This window comes from Aquarana catesbeiana, linkage group LG03 (assembly GCF_042186555.1).
Source record: "Aquarana catesbeiana isolate 2022-GZ linkage group LG03, ASM4218655v1, whole genome shotgun sequence".
Taxonomy (NCBI): Eukaryota; Metazoa; Chordata; class Amphibia; order Anura; family Ranidae; genus Aquarana; species Aquarana catesbeiana.
The window spans coordinates 664,561,288-664,582,400 of record NC_133326.1 but is presented as its reverse complement, the minus strand read 5'-3'; the positions used below and the strand labels follow the sequence as shown (position 1 = coordinate 664,582,400).

Below are 21,113 nucleotides of genomic sequence, written 5' to 3'. Positions count from 1 at the left end.
TACCAAGATGATACCTAAACCTGCAGGCATCATTCTGGTATAACCACTCAAAGTCGTGAATGGCGTACCTGAAGACAAAAAAATGGTTAACAATAAAGCACAGTAAATGGTAAGGTATAAAAAATTGCATATCTGAAAAGCAAACATGATAAAACATAACAACAATAAAACATTGCAGAATAGAATACAGTAAAAAAGAACAGAACAATAGAGAGAGAATAGAGAGAGAGAGAACAATAAAACGACAACTATTTTTTTTTTATTTTATATTTTTGTATGTGTTTTTTTTTTTTTTTTTTTTACACTTTTTTTTGTAACTAACTTTTATAACTGTAACCGGTTCGGGTCTCTCAAAATGCGATGGCATCTTGGGAGACCCTGTGAAAGTGTGCCTAGTCTGTGCAATGCTGTACCCTACGCTAATACTCAACTAGTGCATGGTAGCGTTCAAAACATTCACCAATGCAAAGACCAGGATTATCAGGACAGGAGGGACAATAATAGCGGGTGTCACCCCTATATCCGCGCTTGCTGCAGACACAACATCTTTTTTGGGGGGGTTCGTTGGGTAGGGGTACTCGGGAGGACATAAAGAAAATGCCTCTCATGCAGCCGACTGCATTTGGTTGGGGATGTGAATGGGGGAAGTACGGGCGCTGCAGAAGCGGTGGGTTCCCAATTAGGATTGGCGAATGCAGCAGGAAGGGCACTATGGGCACGACGGGCCTGTGTTTGTCTTTTTGGTGGCAGCGGGACACTACTTGTGCTTGCCACCTCACCAGCTTGAACTGCACTTATGGGACTCGCCACGTCACCAAGTGTTACTGCAGTGCTGGTTTGACTACGACCGGGGTGTACTAGGCTGCTGGTGCTTGCCAGTTCACCAAAACGCTACCAAAAAAACTGTTAGCGATCGCAGGGATCAGGCCTGACTCTGCGAACGCTGCAGTTATGCGTTTAGTGTTTTGTAAGTGTCAGTGATCGATCGATACTGCACTTGGGTGGGCTGGGCTGGGCCGGGCGGAGGGGCAAAACGCAGGTGCTAGCAGGTATCTGGGCTGATCCCGCTAACACTGCGTTTGTGGGAACCCTAAACTGCTGGGGACACTAGTATAGATCTGATCGGATCAGATATTGATCCGTTCAGATACTATACCACTAAGGGAGGTGTACGGTGCGTGCGTGGGTGTTAGCGGTACTGGCGCTAACCTGACGCTGCCTGGGGCTGGTGCTTGCCAGTTCACCAAAACGCTACCAAAAAAACTGTTAGCGATCGCAGGGATCAGGCCTGACTCTGCGAACGCTGCAGTTATGCGTTTAGTGTTTTGTAAGTGACAGTGATCGATCGATACTGCACTTGGGTGGGCTGGGCCGGGCCGGGCGGAGGGGCAAAACGCAGGTGCTAGCAGGTATCTGGGCTGATCCCGCTAACACTGCATTTTTGGGAACCCTAAACTGCTGGGGACGCTAGTATAGATCTGATCGGATCAGATATTGATCCGTTCAGATACTATACCACTAAGGGAGGTGTACGGTGCGTGCATGGGTGTTAGCGGTACTGGCGCTAACCTGACGCTGCCTGGGGCTGGACGCTTGCCAGTTCACCAAAACGCTACCAAGAAAACTGTTAGCGATCGCAGGGATCAGGCCTGACTCTGTGAACGCTGCAGTTATGCGTTTAGTGTTTTGTAAGTGACAGTGATCGATCGAAACTGCACTTGGGTGGGCTGGGCCGGGCAGAGGGGAAAAAAGCAGGTGCTAGCGGGTATCTGGGCTGATCCCGCTAACACTGCGTTTTTGGGAACCCTAAACTGCTGGGGACGCTAGTATAGATCTGATGGGATCAGATATTGATCCGTACAGATACTATACCACTAAGGGAGGCGTATGCTGCGTGCGTGGGTGTTAGCGGTACTGGAGCTAATCTGACGCTGCCTGGGGCGACGCATATCACCGCCGGGCGATCAGGGGGCTAAACCTTTATTCGGTAATAAACGGCGGGTGCCCTGACACTATAAAAAATAAACAAACTAACCAGCGTCACCCGTAACGATTATACGGTGATCAGTGGTGAAAGGGTTAACTAGGGGGCAATCAAGGGGTTAAAACATTTATTAGGTAGTATGTGGGGGTCCCTGTCGCTATAAAACGCTGACGGCGAACCTAAATATTTAGGTCCCTAACTAGCGTCACCAGCGACACTAATACAGCGATCAGAAAAATGATCGCTTAGCGACACTGGTGACAGGGGGTGATCAAGGGGTTAAAACTTTATTAGGGGGGGTTAGGGGGGTATCCTAGACCTACAGGGGGGTAATACTAACTGCCCTAACACTGTAACTGTCACAAACTGACACCAATGCAGTAATCAGAAAAAAAAAAAAAAATACTGCTTGCTGTCAGTTTGTGACGGGGGGGGGGGGGTGATTGGGGGGGGGATCGGGGGGCGATCGGGGGGGGATCGGGGGTGTAAAGTATGCCTGGCATGTTCTACTGTGTGTGTGTGTGTGTTGTGCACTTACATGTCTTCTCTCCTCGGCGCTGGACGGAAACTGCCAAAGCCGAGGAGAGATGACATCACATCCTGTGTGAAACTACACACAGGCAGGGGAGGATTCCGATTGGCTGGGAGCGATCGCGAGGGGGGGGCCACGATCGGATGGTCTCCCCCTCGCCTCCCGACGCTCCCAGTCAAATGCCGACCGCCGCTGGCACCGGGGGGGGGTCCGATCGGACCCCCCACCCGCGGGAGGCAGATCACGTACAGGTACGTGATTCTGCCTGCCCGTGACATTCTGCAGACGTATATCTGCGTTAGGCGGTCGGCAAGTGGTTAAAAACTGCTTGCAGCTTTAATGTAATGTCGGGTCCTGGCTATATGGATGAAAATCAGTGAGACAAATGGCATGGGTACCCTCCAGTCCATTACCAGGCCCTTTGGGTCCTGTATGGATATTAAGGGGAACCCCGCACCCAAATTAAAAAAAGGAAAGGCGTGGGGCCCCCAGGCCCTATATACTCTGAACAGCAGTATACAGGCGGTGCAAACAAGACAGGGACTGTAGGTTTGTTGTTAAGTAGAATCTGTTTGTAATTTTGAACTGGTACATTTTTAAAGTGTAGCTCCAGCCAAAAAATCTGTTTTTAAGCTTTTTGGAAAACATAGGGAAGGGTTATTACCCCTGTGACATTTGTTTTGCTGTCTGTGCTCCTCTTCAAAAGATTTCACCTCACTTGTTGTCCCAATGACAAATGTTTTTTGAAAATTTGGGGTTTTTAGTGAAACAAGGATTGATGATAAAGCATCAGTGGAAAGGAGAAAAGTTTTTCCCATATTAACTCTTACAGGAGAGATCTTCCCTTCCTATGGGGTAGATTTCATCTCACTTCCTGTTGTCTCCTTCCGTTTGCAAGTAGGAGTCGTTTGTAAGTTGGATGTTTGAAAGTAGGGGCCTGCCCTATATATTCAGCAGAAATTTGGGCCTGCTGTTGTGGCCTCAACACTGTAAGCCCTCACAGGGCCCTGCTGTGAAATATTAGATCAAGAATTGTAATTACATGCCCCTGTTGAACAGGGTCAGAAAAATTGGGCCTTTGGTGATGGGGGTGCTGGTGCCACAACACTGTAAGTCCTCAGTTACTCTTGGTGGGTGCTGGAACGGGCCCTGCTGTGAAATATTATATCAAGAATTGTAATTACATGCCCCTGTTGAACAGGGGCTGAAAAATTGGTCCTTAGGCACTGGTGCTGGTACCACAACACTGCAACCCCTCACAGATACTCTAGTTGGAACGCAGAACGAGCCCTGCTGCAAAGTATTGCATAAAAATTGTAATTACACACCTCTGTTAAACAGGGGCTGAAAAATTGGGCCTTAAGCACTGGTGCTGGTGCCACAACACTGCAACCCCTCACAGATACTCTAGTTGGAATGCAGGAACGAGCCCTGCTGCAAAGTATTGCATCAAAAATTGTAATTACACACCCCTGTTAAACAGGGGCTGAAAAATTGGGCCTTAGGCACTGGTGCTGGTGCCACAACACTGCAACCCCTCACAGATACTCTAGTTGGAATGCAGGAACGAGCCCTGCTGCAAAGTATTGCATCAAAAATTGTAATTACACGCCCCTGTTAAACAGGGGCTGAAAAATTGGGCCTTAGGCACTGGTGCTGGTGCCACAACACTGCAAACCCTCACAGATACTCTAGTTGGAACGCAGGAACGAGCCCTGCTGCAAAGTATTGCATCAAAAATTGTAATTACACACCCCTGTTAAACAGGGGCTGAAAAATTGGGCCTTAGGCACTGGTGGCGGCGCCCAGAACCAAAAATGTTCTTACAAGCGATCAGCATGATCATTGAGGAGGAAGAGGATAATTACTCAGGATAGTCACTTAGCATCAGCATAGGAAGTCTTTAAAGGGATCTGAGATTTCAAAAAAAATTATTTGGTTACATCAGCATCAGGTGCTTGGTAGCTGGTGGTGATCCAAGACTGATTCATTTTTATGAAGGTCAGTCGATCGACCGAGTCGGTGGACAGACGCACCCTATGATCGGTTATAAAGCCTCCAGCAGCACTGAATGTGCGTTCCGAAAGAACGCTGGATGCAGGACAGGCCAGTATCTCAACTGCATACTGTGCAAGCTCTGGCCAGTGACCCATCCTCAAGACCCAGTAACCCAGAGGATTTTCGGTGGGAAAGGTGTCCAAGTCAGATCTTGCCCCTAGGTATTCCTGCACCATGTAAAACAGATGCTGGCGATGGTTGCTGGAACCGATCATACCTTGGGGCTGCGGACTAAAAAATTGTCTGAACGCATCGGTCAGACGGCCACCTTCTCCACCGCTCCTTCTTTGACTGACCGAAGCCTCAGCAACACGTTGTCCAGAAACAGGAGTTTGTAACCTCCTAGTCTCTAGGAACGCGTTGCACAGACCTTTCTGCAAGGCCTCCCCAAGATGTTTCATCCTCTGCTCCCTCTGCGAAGGCAAGATAAGTTCTGCAACCTTACCCTTGTAATGTGGATCAAGGAGGGTTGCCAGCCAGTATTGGTCCTTCTCCTTGATACCACGAATACAAGGATACTTACGCAGGCTTTGCAGGATCAGGGAGGCCATGCAGCGTAGGTTTGCTGAGGCATTCGGTCCGGAGTCCTCTGGGTCACTAAGGACGACATGGTCCGCAGCCACCTCCTCCCAGCCACGTACAAGTTCATGTGTTTCTTGGGACTGATCCCTTAAAGACTGCTGCTGATGCTGAGTGCCAGGCTTCACCTCCATACTGACACAATCCTCCTCCTCCACCTCCTCTTCCTCGGCGGGCACGCAGGAACACTGTCTGGATAAAGGGGGCCTTGAGAGCTAAGGAAGTCCTCCTCTTCCTGCCTCTGTTCTGCCTCAAGTGCCCTGTCCATTATTCCACGCAGCGTGTGCTCTAACAGGTGGACAAGGGGGATAGTGTCACTGATACATGCACTGTCACTGCTCACCATCCTTGTGGCCTCCTCAAATGGTGACAGGACAGTGCATGCATCTCTGATCATGGCCCACTGGCGTGGGGAAAAAAAAACAAGCTCCCCTGACCCTGTCCTGGTGCATAGTCGCACAGGTACTCATTGATGGCCCTCTGCTGCGTGTGCAGCCGCTGCAGCATGGCCAACGTTGAGTTCCACCTGGTGGGCATGTCACAGATTAGGCGGTTCTTAGGCAGGTTAAATTCCTTTTGGAGGTCTGCCAGCCGAGCACTGGCATTATATGACCGGCGGAAATGCACACAGACTTTCCTGGCCTGCCTCAGGACATCCTGTAAGCCTGGGTACCTGCCCAAGAACCGCTGCGCCACCAAGTTAAGGACGTGAGCCAAACAGGGCACATGGGTCAGTTGTCCCTGTCGGAGGGTGGAGAGGAGGTTGGTGCCATTATTGCAAACCACCATTCCTGCCTTAAGTTGGCATGGCGTCAACCACCTCTGAACCTGCCCCTGCAGAGCTGACAGAACCTCTGCCCCAGTGTGGCTCCGGTCCCCCAAGCACACCAGCTCAAGCACCACCTGGCATCTTTTGGCCTACATAATTGCATAGCCCCTTGAACGCCTACGAAGCATTGCTGGTTCCGAGGACAAAGCACACGAAGAGGCCATGGAGGAAGAAGAAGAGGAGGGGGTGGAGGAGAGAGGTGTGTCACAATCATTAGTAGTGGCATTTTGGAGGCGTGGTGGCAAAACAACCTCCAACACTACTGCACCTTGTCCTGCATCCTTCCCAGCTGCCAGCAGAGTCACCCAATGCGCGGTGAAACTTAGGTAACGTCCCTGTCCATGCCTGCTGGACCATGAGTCAGCGGTAATATGCACCTTACCACTGACCGCCCTGTCCAGCAAGGCATGGACATTGCCTTCCACATGCCGGTAAAGAGCCGGAATCGCCTTCCGTGAGAAAAAGTGGCGTTTGGGTACCTGCCACTGAGGAACCGCACATTCTACAAACTCACGGAAGGGGGCAGAGTCTACCAACTGAAAAGGCAGCAGTTGAAGTGCTAGCAATTTTGCCAAGCTAGCATTCAACCGCTGGGCATGTGGATGGCTGGGAGCAAACTTCTTTCGGCGGTGCAGCAGCTGGGGCAGGGAAATTTGCCTGGTACAATCTGACGTCGGTGTACCGAAAGCAGATTGCCCACAAGTACTTGGCTGTGACACACCTAATTCTACACCTTCATTCCTCTCAGTGTAGGTCTCAGAGAGGACTGAAGGTATAGTGGGGTTGGAGATCTCAGCTGATGAGGAGCAAGAAGAGGTCCTCTTTGTTCTTTGGTGTGGGTCTTTTAGATACGCTTGCCAACAAACTGCATGGCAGGTCAACATATGTCTGGTCAAGCATGTGGTGCCCAAGCGGGAGATGTTTTGGCCACGCGAGATACGCTTGAGACATATGTTGCAAATAGCAGCGGTGCGATCTGATGCACTCGTCTCAAAAAAGCCCCACACCAAAGAACGTTTGGAATAATGCGCAGAGACAGCAGCGCCCTGCACATGCGGAGCTTTGGGGTGTGATGCATCAGTGTGCTGCCCTTAGGCTGGCCCCTGGAGGGCATCCTGCCTCGTTGGTGATGTGCCTCCTCCTCCTCTCTCCTATCAGGCACCCACGTTGAGTCAGTGACCTCATCACCCCCCCCCCTCCTCATCACTGGAGCAAACCTGGCAGTATGCTGCAGCAGGGTGAGAATGACTGCCAGATTGCTGTCCTTTTTGGGCACCCCCTCTGTCCATGCTCACGTTACTGCCTTCATCTAGCTCAGTATCATCATCAGAGCCTTCTAAACGCTGGGCATCCTCCTGGAGCATGTATTCAACACTGTGGTCAAACAGTTCGAGGGACTCCTCAGGATGACATGGTGGGGCTAGGGAAGGAGTCACTGATGCCATTGAGCCGAGGGAAGAGGCCGTGTTGGCAGCTGCTTTGCCAGACAAAGTACCCTGAGCATGGGTGAGAGAGGATGAGGAGGATGAGGACGACTTGGTCATCCACTCGACCAAGTCTTCCGCATGTTGTGGCTCAACACGGCCAGCTGCCGAAAAAAAGGCCAAGCGTTTCCCACGGCCACGTGCTGATGAGGATGCACCGTCTCCACGACCAGCAATGTTGCCTCTAGACACAGAGCCTGCTTGCCCTCTTTTATTGGCTTGTGACTGTCTGCCTCTCCTTGTTGGCCTTCCAGACATACTAATGGCCTGTAGCTGCACTAAGCTGGGATATATATATATATATATATATATATATATATATATATATACTGATACTGCAGCTAGCAAAATCAAATGCCTGCCTGTAGTATGGGAACACCACCAACCTTCTACAGGTAGCTTTATCTGAACACTGTGCAAAGCTCACAAAAAACTAACTTGTAGCTTATTTAGCTGCCTGCAGTAGTGATAGGATCAGGAAAACACCACCAACCTTTTACAGGTAGCTTTAGGTGAACACTGTGCAGAGCTCGCAAAAAACTAACTTGTAGCTTATTTAGCTGCCTGCAGTAGTGATAGAATCAGGAAAACACCACCAACCTTTTACAGGTAGCTTTAGGTGAACACTGTGCAGAGCTCGCAAAAAACTAACTTGTAGCTTATTTAGCTGCCTGCGGTAGTGATAGGATCAAGAAAACACCATCAACCTTCTACAGGTAGCTTTAGCTGAACACTGTGCAGAGCTTGCACTACACTAACTTGTAGCTTATTTAGCTGCCTGCGGTAGTGATAGGATCAGGAAAACACCACCAACCTTCTACAGGTAGCTTTAGGTGAACACTGTGCAGAGCTAGCAAAAAACTAACTTGTAGCTTATTTAGCTGCCTGTGGTAGTGATAGGATCAAGAAAACACCATCAACCTTCTACAGGTAGCTTTAGCTGAACACTGTGCAGAGCTTGCACTACACTAACTTGTAGCTTATTTGGCTGCCTGCGGTAGTGATAGGATCAGGAAAACACCACCAACCTTCTACAGGTAGCTTTAGGTGAACACTGTGCAGAGCTAGCAAAAAACTAATTTGTAGCTTATTTAGCTGCCTGTGGTAGTGATAGAATCAGGAAAACACCACCAACCTTCTACAGTTAGCTTTAGCTGAACACTGTGCAGAGCTCGCACTACACTAACTTGTAATTTTAGCTGAACACTGTGTGGAGGACGCACTACACTAACTTGTAGCTTATTTAGCTGCCTGCGGTAGTGATAGGGTCAAGAAAACACCACCAACCTTCTACAGGTAGCTTTAGGTGAACACTGTGCAGAGCTCGCACTACACTAACTTGTAGTTTTAGCTGAACACCGTGAGGAGGACGCACTACACTAACTTGTAGCTTTAGCTGAACACTGTTCAGAGGACGCACTACACTAACTTGTAGCTTTAGCTGAACACTGTGCAGAGGTTGCACTACACTAACTTGTAGTTTTAGCTGAACACTGTGAGGAGGACGCACTACACTAAATTGTAGCTTTAGCTGAACACTGTGCAGAGGTCGCACTACACTAACTTGTAGTTTTAGCTGAACACTGTGAGGAGGACGCACTACCCTAACTTGTAGCTTTAGCTGAACACTGTGCACTACACTAACTTGTAGTTTTAGCTGAACACTGTTCAGAGGATGCACTACACTAACTTGTAGCTTTAGCTGAATACTGTGCAGAGGTCGCACTACACTAACTTGTAGTTTTAGCTGAACACTGTGAGGAGGACGCACTACCCTAACTTGTAGCTTTAGCTGAACACTGTGCACTACACTAACTTGTAGTTTTAGCTGAACACTGTGCAGAGGTCACACTAAACTAACTTGTAGCTTTAACTGAACACTGTGAGGAGGACGCACTACACTAACTGTAAATAGTCTAGCTGCCTGACTGTGGTACTAATAGGATCAAAAGAACACCAGCAATTTTCTTCAGTTAGCTGTAAATACTGTAACAAGACAAGCCTGCCTGTCAGTAGCAAGATAACAGGAACGGATCTAGCTAAACTGAAGAATACAGTGTGTATATATATATATATATATATATATATATATATATATATATATATATACACAACACCTGGGATGCATATATATATACACAATACACTGTAAGTGCAGCTAACTCACTGACTGTCCTGACTAATCTATCTAACTTAAATCAAATGACACTGTCTCTCTGTCTATTAACGCCGGAACACACACTACACAGGGGTGCGACCTTTTATAGTGTGGGGTGTGTACTAAATCCCCTGAGCCATAATTAGCCAAAGCCTCCTTGGCTTTGGCCAATTACGGCTCTTTGTTCAGACGGCGCTGTGATTGGCCAAGCATGCGGGTCATAGTGCATGCTTGGCCAATCATCAGCCAGCAATGCACTGCGATGCCACAGTGAATTATGGGCCGTGACGCGCCACACGAATTTGGCGCAAACAGCCCATATCGTTCGCAATTCGGCGAACGGGCGAACAGACGATGCTCGGGTCGAACATTGATTCGACTCGAACATGAAGCTCATCCCCGAGTACTTTTAAATGACTTTTTTCCTTTGAAATGTCATTTTGCTGTCAGACTGTTCTAAACATGGGAAACATGCGCCCCCTTACAGGCATACTATAGACACCCCCCAGGTACGAAATTTAAAGGGATATTACACTTTTATTGTTTCACTTTAGGGCATTATTAAAATCACTGCTCCCAAAAAAACTATTGTTTTTAAAACTTTTTTTGCATTGATTCATGTCCCCTGGGGCAGGACCCAGGTCCCCAAACACTTTTTATGACAATACCATGCATATAAGCCTTTAAAATTAGCACTTTTGATTTCTCCCATAGACTTTTAAGGGGTGTTCGGCGGCATTCGATGCCGCGAACACCCCAAATTGTTCGCTGTTCCGCGAACTGGCGAACAGCCGAAGTTCGAGTTGAACATGAGTTTGACTCAAACTCGAAGCTCATCCCTACTCATGACCATCTTAGTATGTTACACGATGAGTCTGAAAAAAACAGAGAAAGCTTCTGATGTGATAATTCAAACATGTTAAGGCGAGTAACTATGTGAGTATATTAGATGTTTGAACAAGATGCTGTATCAGACAATAATAAAGAAATTAATAGAACTTGCAGTTGTAGATCAGGACAGAATGAAGAAGATATTGTGTACACACTGCCTTTTGCCCCATCTGGAACTAACTGAAAACTTCAGAAAGAAGATCATCTGTAGGGTATTCTGAAGTCATCAAGATAGTAAGGGAAGAAGAAGCCCTGCTAGCAGCCAAGACACAGAAATCAGTTACTCAGGCAGGGTCTAGACAGAGCCAGACCAGATCACTTACCTTGATTTTCATTATTCCCAGGAACTGATTACTAGCATTTACTGAGACCCGGTCAACAACACGTACATACTGGCCCACAGGAAAGTCTTCTACAATCACATCAGCATCAAATGCAGTGTTGAGTCCATCAATTACAATGGTTTCCTCAAAGTCCATGTGAAACACACTAGGTGTGATCAGGATGCATCTGTCAATGCAAAGCACAGTCCCTTATATGTTTCTACAAGAGGTACAGGCCACCCAACAATTATATTTCTGTTAGGGGTTCCAGCTACACATCCCTACTTCTGCTGTTATGATGGGATCTTCCAACAGCTGAATTATATAGATTTTACTTAATAGAATGTAGCATAAGGACTGGAATTCTCTCTTTTGGTTTCAATTTGTTTGGAAATTCTTATGCATAGATATTAACACTAGACTCCTCACGATAAATAGAAACCAGTTTGCTGGTAATCTCCATGCGCAAATGAAATATGTAATGGGCAGACATTGCCCTTACAGCTGATATATATACACCCTATATTTCATGTGTGCATTCCTTTAGACATAAAAGGATTTTTACAAATAACAGGAACTAATATTTTGGTTTGTCTTGACGTCCGCCTCCTGTCATCCGCTGCAAACCAGCACTTAGCCAGGGGGAAAGCAATATTAGGTGCCCATGACGCTCTGCTACCTTTAAATATGCTGATAGGAGGAGCATAATTGTGTAGCGCTACTCCTGTAGAAGCTACAGGGATATTGCCCAGGTCTTCCCCGAATGTTTGCCCTGCAGCCAGGCACACAAACTCAGTCACACATTTCTACAATGACCAGTCTAAGGGTGTTTTTTTTTTTTTTTTTTCGGGAGAATTTGGGCCCGCTAGAGGTGCGCGGCCAGTCGTGTTATCAGCCCTTCTCATTATCTTTTGCTAAACTACTCAACCGCTCCAACAGCATAAAGGCTAATTGAATTATAGTCCAATATAAGAACATGGGGCGTGAAATAGTCTCCTTCAAATCACATAGGCACAGAGCTCAATTTTTTGGACAAGATTAATGGGCATTTTGTTGCATTTATAAAACAGATACAACAAAACACTTCCAATGGTATATTTAACAAATAAAAAGGGGGCAAATAAAAAGGGGGCTCAAATTAGGGCTGATATGCACTTAAAGTATGTGTTAAAGGCTCAAGGTTTTTTACCTTCATGCATTCTATGCATAAAGATAAAAAAACCTTCTGGGTGCAGCAGCACCCCCAGCCCCACTATAACTGACACGATCCAACGATGTGCAGGAGAGCCTCGGCCTTCGGTCTCCCCCTCCTCATTGGCTGAAACAGCAGCGGGAGCCATTGATTCCCACTACTGTCAATCACAGCCAGTGATCCTATGAGGAGAGAGTGGGACAGGGCTGAGCTGCGCTATGTGTGTGAATGGACACACAGAGCAGTGGGTTGGGTGCAAGCCTCCTTGGGTGCCCCAATAGCAAGCTGCTTACTATAGGGGCACTAGGCAGGAGGGAGAGAACTGAGAAGAGGAGGATCGGGGCTGCTCTGTGCAAAACCATTACACAGAGCAGGTAAGTATAACATGTTTATTTATGAAAGAAAACTGCGCTTAGAAAAAGAAAAGAAGAAAAAAAAAAAGAAAAATAAAGCTGCGGTTATAAGTGAGGCACACCAAAACAAAACAACATACAAAAAACCGCGCTAAATTAATGAATGTGTGATATTAGTATAGTCCTTATGATCCTATAAAAATGTCCACATCAAGATGAAGGAGGTAGACTGCTATGTAAATTTCATAAAAGTTCATCCAATAAGGTAATAACAGTGGAACTGGAAAACATCAAATTGTTGCGCTTACCAGACGTAAGCCAAATATAAACAGATAAACAGATGGCTTAAACCCAGCCTGGGCCTTTAAACAGATGTCCTGGACGGATCAAGATATTCGCACTCGTCACATGTGCCCAGTCCATGAAGATATTTATCCAAAAATAAATAACACAAGCATAGCGTAATACTGATAATTATTGCTAAAAAAAAAAATTCTCAAAATGTGGAAAAAAAAAAAGTGTAACACTCAATGCAATAATAATCATAAATATCATAAATCATCCAAAGATGACACTACAACTAAGGATGACAAGTGAGTGTCATGCAATCATGCAAACCAGTAAAACAGGGTGAGTGAAATAAAAGTGACATTTAACAACACCCCATAATTATTCGGGCAAGTTCAGGTGAAAATAAGGCTTTACCCAATCACCCAAAAATATTAACAACAGAAAAGGATTTGTGATCCAAAAGAACATGGAAAAAAGGAGAACCAAAAAAACCTTTATAGGCAGCACACCACATGCACAAGCTGCTTACCAGACAGCAGATTCTTATCAGCAAAAATAACACACCCAGCGTGTAACTGGACTGGGCACATGTGACGAGTGCGAATATCTTGATCCGTCCAGGACATCTGTTTAAAGGCCCAGGCTGGGTTTAAGCCATCTGTTTATAACATGTTTATTATTTGTTTTTTTTAAAAACAAACCTTTAATGTCACTTTAAAGCTAAACTTAAGCCAAACATCTAATTATGCAGACATTAAGTATACAGGAGCTATGGTATCTTCTAAAGCAGACGTCTTTGCTCAAAAAGTTTGGAGACCCCTGTTCTAAAGGATTAATAATAAAAAAACAAGATAAAATAAAATAAAAACAGCTCTCTGTTCCTCAGAACTCTAAACCTGCAGTTGAACCAAAGATAACGAATCAAGTCAAATCAAGGAAAAATCTTATACCAGCAGAAGCAATGTGATGGTTTGGACCATGTTCTGCTGGGAAACCTTGGGTCCTGCCATTCAAGAAAATGAATAGAATAAACCACAAACCCATTCTAGTTTCTTTTTCATGCAACCTTTCCATGGCCTGCTGTGCCCTGCTTTTTCTGTGAATAACTATTCACTATTTTTTGATTCTCCAAAATCTTGTAAACAGACCTCGAACATTAAAATTGGGCAACTATGATCTACATACTGGGGGTTGTTTACTAAAACTGGGGAGTGCAAAATCTGGTGCAACTCTGCATGGAAACCAATAAGCCTCCAGGTTTTAATGTCAAAGCTTAACTGAACAAGCTGAAGTTAGAAGCAGATTGGCTATCATGCTCCGCTGCACCAGATTCTGAGTGCACCAGTTTTAGTAAATCTACCCCACTGTGTATCTATGCTGAAAATCTACTATAACATACTATCCACTAAAAATTTAATTTAATGCAATACTTACGGCTTTTGGGCATAGGATCCAGCGAGCCAGCAGAGCAGTGTAAGACAGAGAAGCTGATGGCCCATGATGCCACCAGAAATATGACTGGCCTCTTTCATGTAGAACTAAGCTCTGATAGTTGAACTCCGGTCTCAGTAATCCTCTTAATCAGTAACAAAAGAACAAATGGGGTTATCATTGCCAGGAAGTAAATATCGGACTTTACTGTATGTTGCAATAAGCCATTATTTGTGTTTGTCTATAACAAAGAAAACAGTGGCAAAAACACTATAAGACCATATAAACATTTTATTTCAGATACTATCATAATATCATGGTGAGCATAAACGTCAAGGGGTCTTGGGATGTTGGGACCCCTTTGGTGACCATTGCATTTACCTTTTCAATGGCTATGCTACCCTGATGCCACATTTTGGCAAGTTCTACATGGCTTATACATATTACTGACCTGGTGTAAGTATTGGGAATATATACGGGAAGGGGTTCAGTCCCATAGAGTGCCAGACAGCAGGAGAAGTCTCCTTTATACCGGAGAGTCCAGGGTCAGATTTCTGCATAGCAAACAGCTTTACCATAGCCTAGTGGAACAAGGCTTTAAGGCCCTGGTGCCCAACCTGCAAGCTAGGGGCTGCATGCCCTTTGGAACTTTTTGTGCGGCCCTTAGGGCCGCCACAGACTTCAATGTGTGAAACTATTGTCCTGTTATAAGCAGTTATTTTTAGCAGTCTTATATTATACGTATCCAGTCTATGAATGTCTCCTGAAACATGTCCCCAGTCTATAACAACTCCTATAGCATGTTCACAGCCTCTGAATTAGTCTTCTGTATTACGTCCGCAAGTCTCTGACCATCTCTTATGTTATGTCCACAATCTCTAACCATCTCTCGTATCATGTCTATAGTCTCTAACCATTTCTTCTATCATTTCCGTAGACTCTGACCATCTGTTCTATCACGTCCATGGTCTCTGGCCATCTTTCATATGTCCACAGTCTCTGACCATTTCTTCTATCATGCCTATAGTCTTTGACTATATCTTGTTGCTTGTGTCTGCTGTCTGATTTTATGTGTGTCCCTTTGGTAATGTTGGGGGTCACAGATGAGGCCCCACATATCTTGAAGGCTGATCACAACTGCTTTAATGAACATACACAGGAGCTTCAGCGTTCCCTATGAGAGTCCAAGATGTCCACCAGCCCTGCAAGGCACCACAGGTACCAACCTGAGCTGGCGTCCTCTACCCCTTCTGCGGCCTAGACACCAGCCTGAGCCCCAGTTCCTTCATCACCTCCATACCTGACTGGGTGGAAGGTAAAAGCATGAGGTATGTGCTCACAGGAGTTCCGGGATACCCCTCTGTACCCGGGAGGCTCCTTGCCGGGGAAAAACCTCTCCTCTGGCCATTGGGGGGCCCCCCTGAGAAGGACAGAGCCCTGGCTGGACCCGCCACCCTCCCCGGCATTGGCGTCCAGCCCTCGGGGGGGACCATCCACTACCAGCTTCAGGTCTGAGAAAAAAACAACAAACGTTTCGCTGCCGGGAAACACAATCAAGAACTGAGGTGCAGGGGGAAGGGAGGGGCCTTTTAACCTTGTATGTTGATTGTGTTTCCTGTCAGGTGGACCAGTCATCTCTTAGGTTATGCCATCCTGGAAGATGACTAGAGAAAATGCCTTTATTGTGAAAAGTATCAAAAGTTCATGGAAACTTGTCCTGTACCCTGCTGTTTTCATGAACTTTTGATACTTTTCACAATAAAGGCATTTTTATTGAAGTGCGGCTGTCCAGATTTCCTCTCTTCATTACCATATGTTGAACCTGCATCCATACCTTCCAGCTTTTTGGGATTGGAATAAAGGGACACCTATCAGCAAAAGTATGCAGGCATAGGACACAGTCCTTGGCACGCCCCCTTAAAGCGGAGTTCCACACAAAAATGGAACTTCCGCTTTTCGGAACCCTCCCCCCCTCTGGTGTCACATTTGGCACCTTTCAGGGGGGAGGGGGGTGCAGATACCTGTCTAAGACAGGTATTTGCACCCACTTCCGGCATAGACTCCCACGGGAGTCTATGCCTCTTCCTGTCCCTCTGCGCTGTCTCCTGGGAAACACACAGGTCCCAGGAGATAGCGGGGACCAGTTATGATGCGCAGCGCGACTCGCGCATGCGCAGTAGGGAACCGGGAAGTGAAGCCTTCCTGATTCCCTCACCTAGGATGGCGGCGGCGGCTGCCGAGAACCGAGCGGGTTATCGGCGTCCGCTGCCGACATCGCTGGACCCAGGGACAGGTAAGTGGCCATGTATTAAAAGTCAGCAGCTGCAGTATTTGTAATATATTTTTATGTATTTTTAATATATTTTTTTTTAGGTTGATGTAGGTGGGCTCCCTCTTTAAAGGAGAATTGTACAAAAAAAACAAGATTGGTTAAGCCCACAAGTGCTTTTTATACCACTATTATTCCTTTATACTGGCTTTTGGAATTTACAAATGCAGCAATTTAGAAATCAGATGAAAGGTATAGCACTGGAAAACACTTTTTAATAGATAAAAAGTGTATTTTATATACATCTATATAGATCAGACCAAAATGAGGGACAAATGAGGAGGAAAGAGGGACAGAGGGACATTGCTTCAAATCAGGGACAGTCCCTCCAAATCAGGGACAGTTGGGAGCTATGCTGCATCTGCTACTTCCACCTTGAGGAGGGTGTCACCTTCAAGACACCCCGTGGAGCAGTAACAATCTTTTCTCACATCTGCTTTAAGGTGTGACACACAGCCACCCCAATATCATGTTGCTGCTGGGTTACCCTGTTCGTTCAGTGCTAGGTGTACTGACGTAGAGCGGGTGAACTGACTCCTGTAGATTTTGATCCCAACTCCTGCTGTCTGTGGATGCATATGTGCAGCATGTGGACGTTAAAGCACTACGCTTAAGCAGCCCATAGACAGAGCGAATTTTTTTCTTGCAACCATGGGACTCCCTCCAGCTGAGTCATTGTATTCTTTCGGCAGGGAAGGGGGAGCTGTCCCCACTGGGAGAAGACAGTGATTATTGCTAGGGGCTATATTAGCCACTAATGATAATCGCATGCAAAATCAGACAGGCTGGTTGTACCCAAGTTGATCGATCGATCAACTCAGTACATTCAGCCTGCCCATTCAGTGCCTTGAAAAAGTATTCACACCCCTTGAAATTTTCCACATTTTGACATGTTACAACAAAAAAAGTAAATGTTTATTGGGATTTTATGTGATAGACCAATACAAAGTGGCACATAATTGTGAAGTGGAAGGAAAATGATAAATGGTTTTCAGAATTTTTTACAAATAAATATGTGAAAAGTGTGGGGTACATTTGTATTCAGCCCCCCGGAGTCAATATTTTGTAGAAACACCTTTCGCTGCAATTACAGCTGCAAGTCTTTTTGGGGATGTCTCTATCAGCTTTGCACATCTAGAGAGTGAAATTTTTGCCCATTCTTCTTTGCTAAATAGCTCAAGCTTGGGGGGGGGGGCGTGGCCAAGATGGCGCTGTGAGTGGCAGCTTTTTCTGAGAGCTCCGCTCTTCTGCATCCAAAAACCGGGATCCATCGACAACAAATATCCCTGGAAATACTACCTTGCTGCTCAGGAGGCTGCCAGGATCTTCCGACTGCTGCAGGGAGACAAAGATTTCACCCCCAGGCCGCGATCGGCATCCTGTCCGGACACTCCTCGGCCTACCTCGGATGACTAGGCCGCAGCCGCAGCCTTTCCTGACGGGCCCAGCCGCGAGACGGAGGACCCTTGGCGCGATCGGCCCTACAGACCGGGACTCCCAGATCGACACAGGCCGCGGACGGAGGTCGGAAAATTAGGCCTTGCTGGGATACAGGCCGAATCCCGGACCAATCTCTCCTTCCACGAGTTACTAGGCCGCAACTGCAGCCTTTCCTGATGGCCCACAGACTCCGGACCGGCCTGGAGTCAAAATCAAGCCCTAGGCCTGGAACAGGGTGGCCTGAGAGGACGGGTGAGTGCCTTCTAGGCAGCGGAGAGGGCTTGAAGCACCCCCCACCCCAGACACCCTGAGTGAGACAGGCTGGGCATGGACTGAAAACCCCTGTAGATCCCTGGAAGTCTGGAGACAGCTCTTGTAATCAACAGGCCACAGGTGGGGGGGGAACTTTCTGGAGGGATAAATGCCACACTGCACTCACCGTTTGACTACCCCTGTCCCCACCGATAGGCTCCCACAGATACCTACTGAATATTACCCAGAGCAAGACCCCGGACATCTGAATGAGGCGCAGGAACTCTAGCGCAAAGTATAGTAAAGGGGGCAAAAAACTGACCTTTCCGCCACAGTCGGATTCCCCTCAGACACCCACCTACCCCTGTCCAGAGGCTCACTCCACCCGCAGCGCCCATAGAGCCTCACAGACGAGCCTCATGGAGTCGGACGACTCCCGACCCCCCTGGCTGGCGTAACGTAATGGCGGCCATCGCCACTTGCCAATCAACGCTCACAACAAAAATTGAGGCTGTTCAGTTGGATAAGGGACTAATCCGCCAAGATATAGACAAACTCAGGTCGCGAGTCACTGAGACGGAGCAAAGACTGAGCACCACTGAAAACACTATGGCGGAGCATGGAGTAGCTCTCCGCACACTTCAAACCAAAGTAAAGGCCCTAGAATACAGAGCCGAAGATGCGGAGAACAGAAATTGGCGCAACAACCTCCGTATTATCGGTTTACCATAGGGGGCAGAGGGGAACAATCCTACCTCTTTTATAGAGGGTATGTTGCGTGACCTTCTACCCGAGGCCCGTTGGTCCCCCCACTACATGGTTGAGAGGGCACACCGCATCCCGCCTAAGCCGGGGCCTCCTGGATCCCCTCCCCGCACCTTCATTCTCCGTCTGCTCAACTTCAGAGACAGAGACGAAGTCCTCCGCGCCTCCAGAAATGTTGGGGACCTCAGATACCAAAATGCTAAGTTGATGATCTTCCTTGACTACTCGGTGGAGACCCAGAAGCTCAGGAAATCTTTCGTTCAAGTCAAAGCGGCATTGAGATCACGCAACATTCGCTACAGTGTACTCTTCCCTGCTCGCCTGAGAGTCCAAGATGGCGAGACAACTCGATTCTTTAGCACACTCGCTGGACTCGTTACCACAGATCCGTTGATCGACTAACCGGTATGTGCCGCTTGACCTGCTTTCATTGCTTATTCAGGGTGACCAGGGCTCAGGTCTGAGTCTCCACACGAACTACCCCATGGATGCTTAGTTTCGTTGCACTTGTTATGCCCAGTTTAAACCCATGGTGTGTGCGGACTTGATGGGGTAGCTAATTATCCCTACTAGAAACATCTAAGTTTGTGCCCCTGCCAAAGGATATGGTCAGGAGACTGTTGAGATATGAAGTTCCTTTTCTCTTACTTGCTCCCTTTTGCGGAGCTCTAGGGTTCATACTATATGTGTCCTCCTTTTGCTGGATCGAATTTACTGTGGGGATGCAACATGGTTTACTTTTCTCCGGTTGACTCTTACATCCTCACAGCCTGTTATATTACAACAGCGGAGATCTTACACTTGGAAAGCTGCTTGAACTGCTGCTTACCCCCCCCCCCGTAGGAAGTCTCGGGGGGTTAGGCTCACCTCTTCCACAGAACCCCTGTTGCAGCCGGCGAGCTGAATCAGTTTGGGATTGAAACCCGCCTCAGTTTGGGGGGGTTGGGTGGGGTGTGGGGGGTGGTTAAGTTCCCCTTATGGGGCTAGCTCAATTTACTGTAGATATTGGGCTCCTATATTTGTTTTAGTTTGGTTTTGTTTTTGTTCTATATTTGCACTAAAATAATTGATTTATCAGCATTGCATTGTTTTCAGATGTGTCAGATTTGGATTTGGGGGTCCAGTTCAGGAGCCGTGACCTATATTGATCCTAATATTCTTATCATCTCTAGTAACCATGTCCTCCCTTAATATCATTTCCTGGAACACCAGGGGATTGAACTCCCCGGTTAAGCGATCCCTGGTGTTCCAATTCATTAAAGCTTATAACCCACATATATGTGTGCTCCAAGAAACGCACCTAATAGGAAGTAGGGTTCTGGCCCTTAAAAAACCATGGGTGGGCTACCACTACCACTCCACGCACTCCAGTTTCTCCAGGGGTGTTACTATCCTGATACTGAAATCTCTTCCTTTCCGGCTCTTGGATTTGGCCCTGGACCATGATGGACGGTATGTTATTATTCATGCTAAAATATACTCTCTACGTGGACCATTGTGGGCTTGTATTTGCCCCCGCCGGCTTCCTTGCTGGTGCTCAATCAGATCACCAGCAAAATGGCCGACTTTGCATCTGACAATAATATCATACTGGGTGACTTTAATTTGGTCCTTGACCCGGATCTTGACAGACTGACGACTGCGGGACATCATTGCCCTGGGTTGGCTGAGTGGACAGATACCTATGGCCTGACAGATGTTTGGAGGTGGAGACACCCCCAGGCCAGGGCGTTCACATGCCATTCGGCCTCTCATAGAACATTTTCCCGTATAGACTTAGTCTTTGCTGGGAGCCCGGTCCTCCCACGGGTCACAGACATACAAATATTGCCTAGGGGAATCTCTGATCACGCACCCTTGCTGTTGTCATTGGACCTCTCCCTGGGCTCAGTAGACAAGATATGGAGGCTCTCTAGATTTTGGATTTCAGACACTGCTGTGGACTCCCAATTCAGAACTGAGTTGATTGACTTCTGGGCGGTTAATGTAGGCTCGGCTGACCCCACAGTTGTGTGGGACGCCTTTAAGGCCACGATGAGGGGACATTACCAGACCATCATTGCCAGAGTTCGCAGGGAGCGTAAGGCAGATTTGATAAAGGCTGAGAGAGAGGCGAGTAGTGCAGAGGTCCTTTTTGTTCGTACTCGAGACCCTATACACTATTCACAGTTACAACTTATGACGAAGGAGCTTATTCGTCTCCGTACCTCTCTTACCCAGAA

At 47.1% G+C, this 21,113-nt stretch overlaps 1 protein-coding gene across 2 annotated transcripts in view; it reads right to left on the bottom strand.

Moving 5' to 3' along the window:
* The window catches only part of LOC141133436 (A.superbus venom factor 1-like), a 224,820-nt gene extending 210,560 nt beyond the window's left edge, over positions 1-14,260 (bottom strand). For both annotated transcript variants that reach the window (XM_073622823.1, XM_073622824.1), the window contains exons 1-2: positions 14,109-14,260; positions 10,839-11,025 (exon numbers count right to left, since the gene is read on the bottom strand). In XM_073622823.1, the coding sequence (XP_073478924.1) occupies positions 10,839-11,025; positions 14,109-14,206 (285 nt within the window). In that variant the 5' untranslated portion in view covers positions 14,207-14,260. The remainder of the gene's footprint in view (positions 1-10,838; positions 11,026-14,108) is intronic.
* Between the last annotated feature and the right edge of the window lie 6,853 nt (positions 14,261-21,113).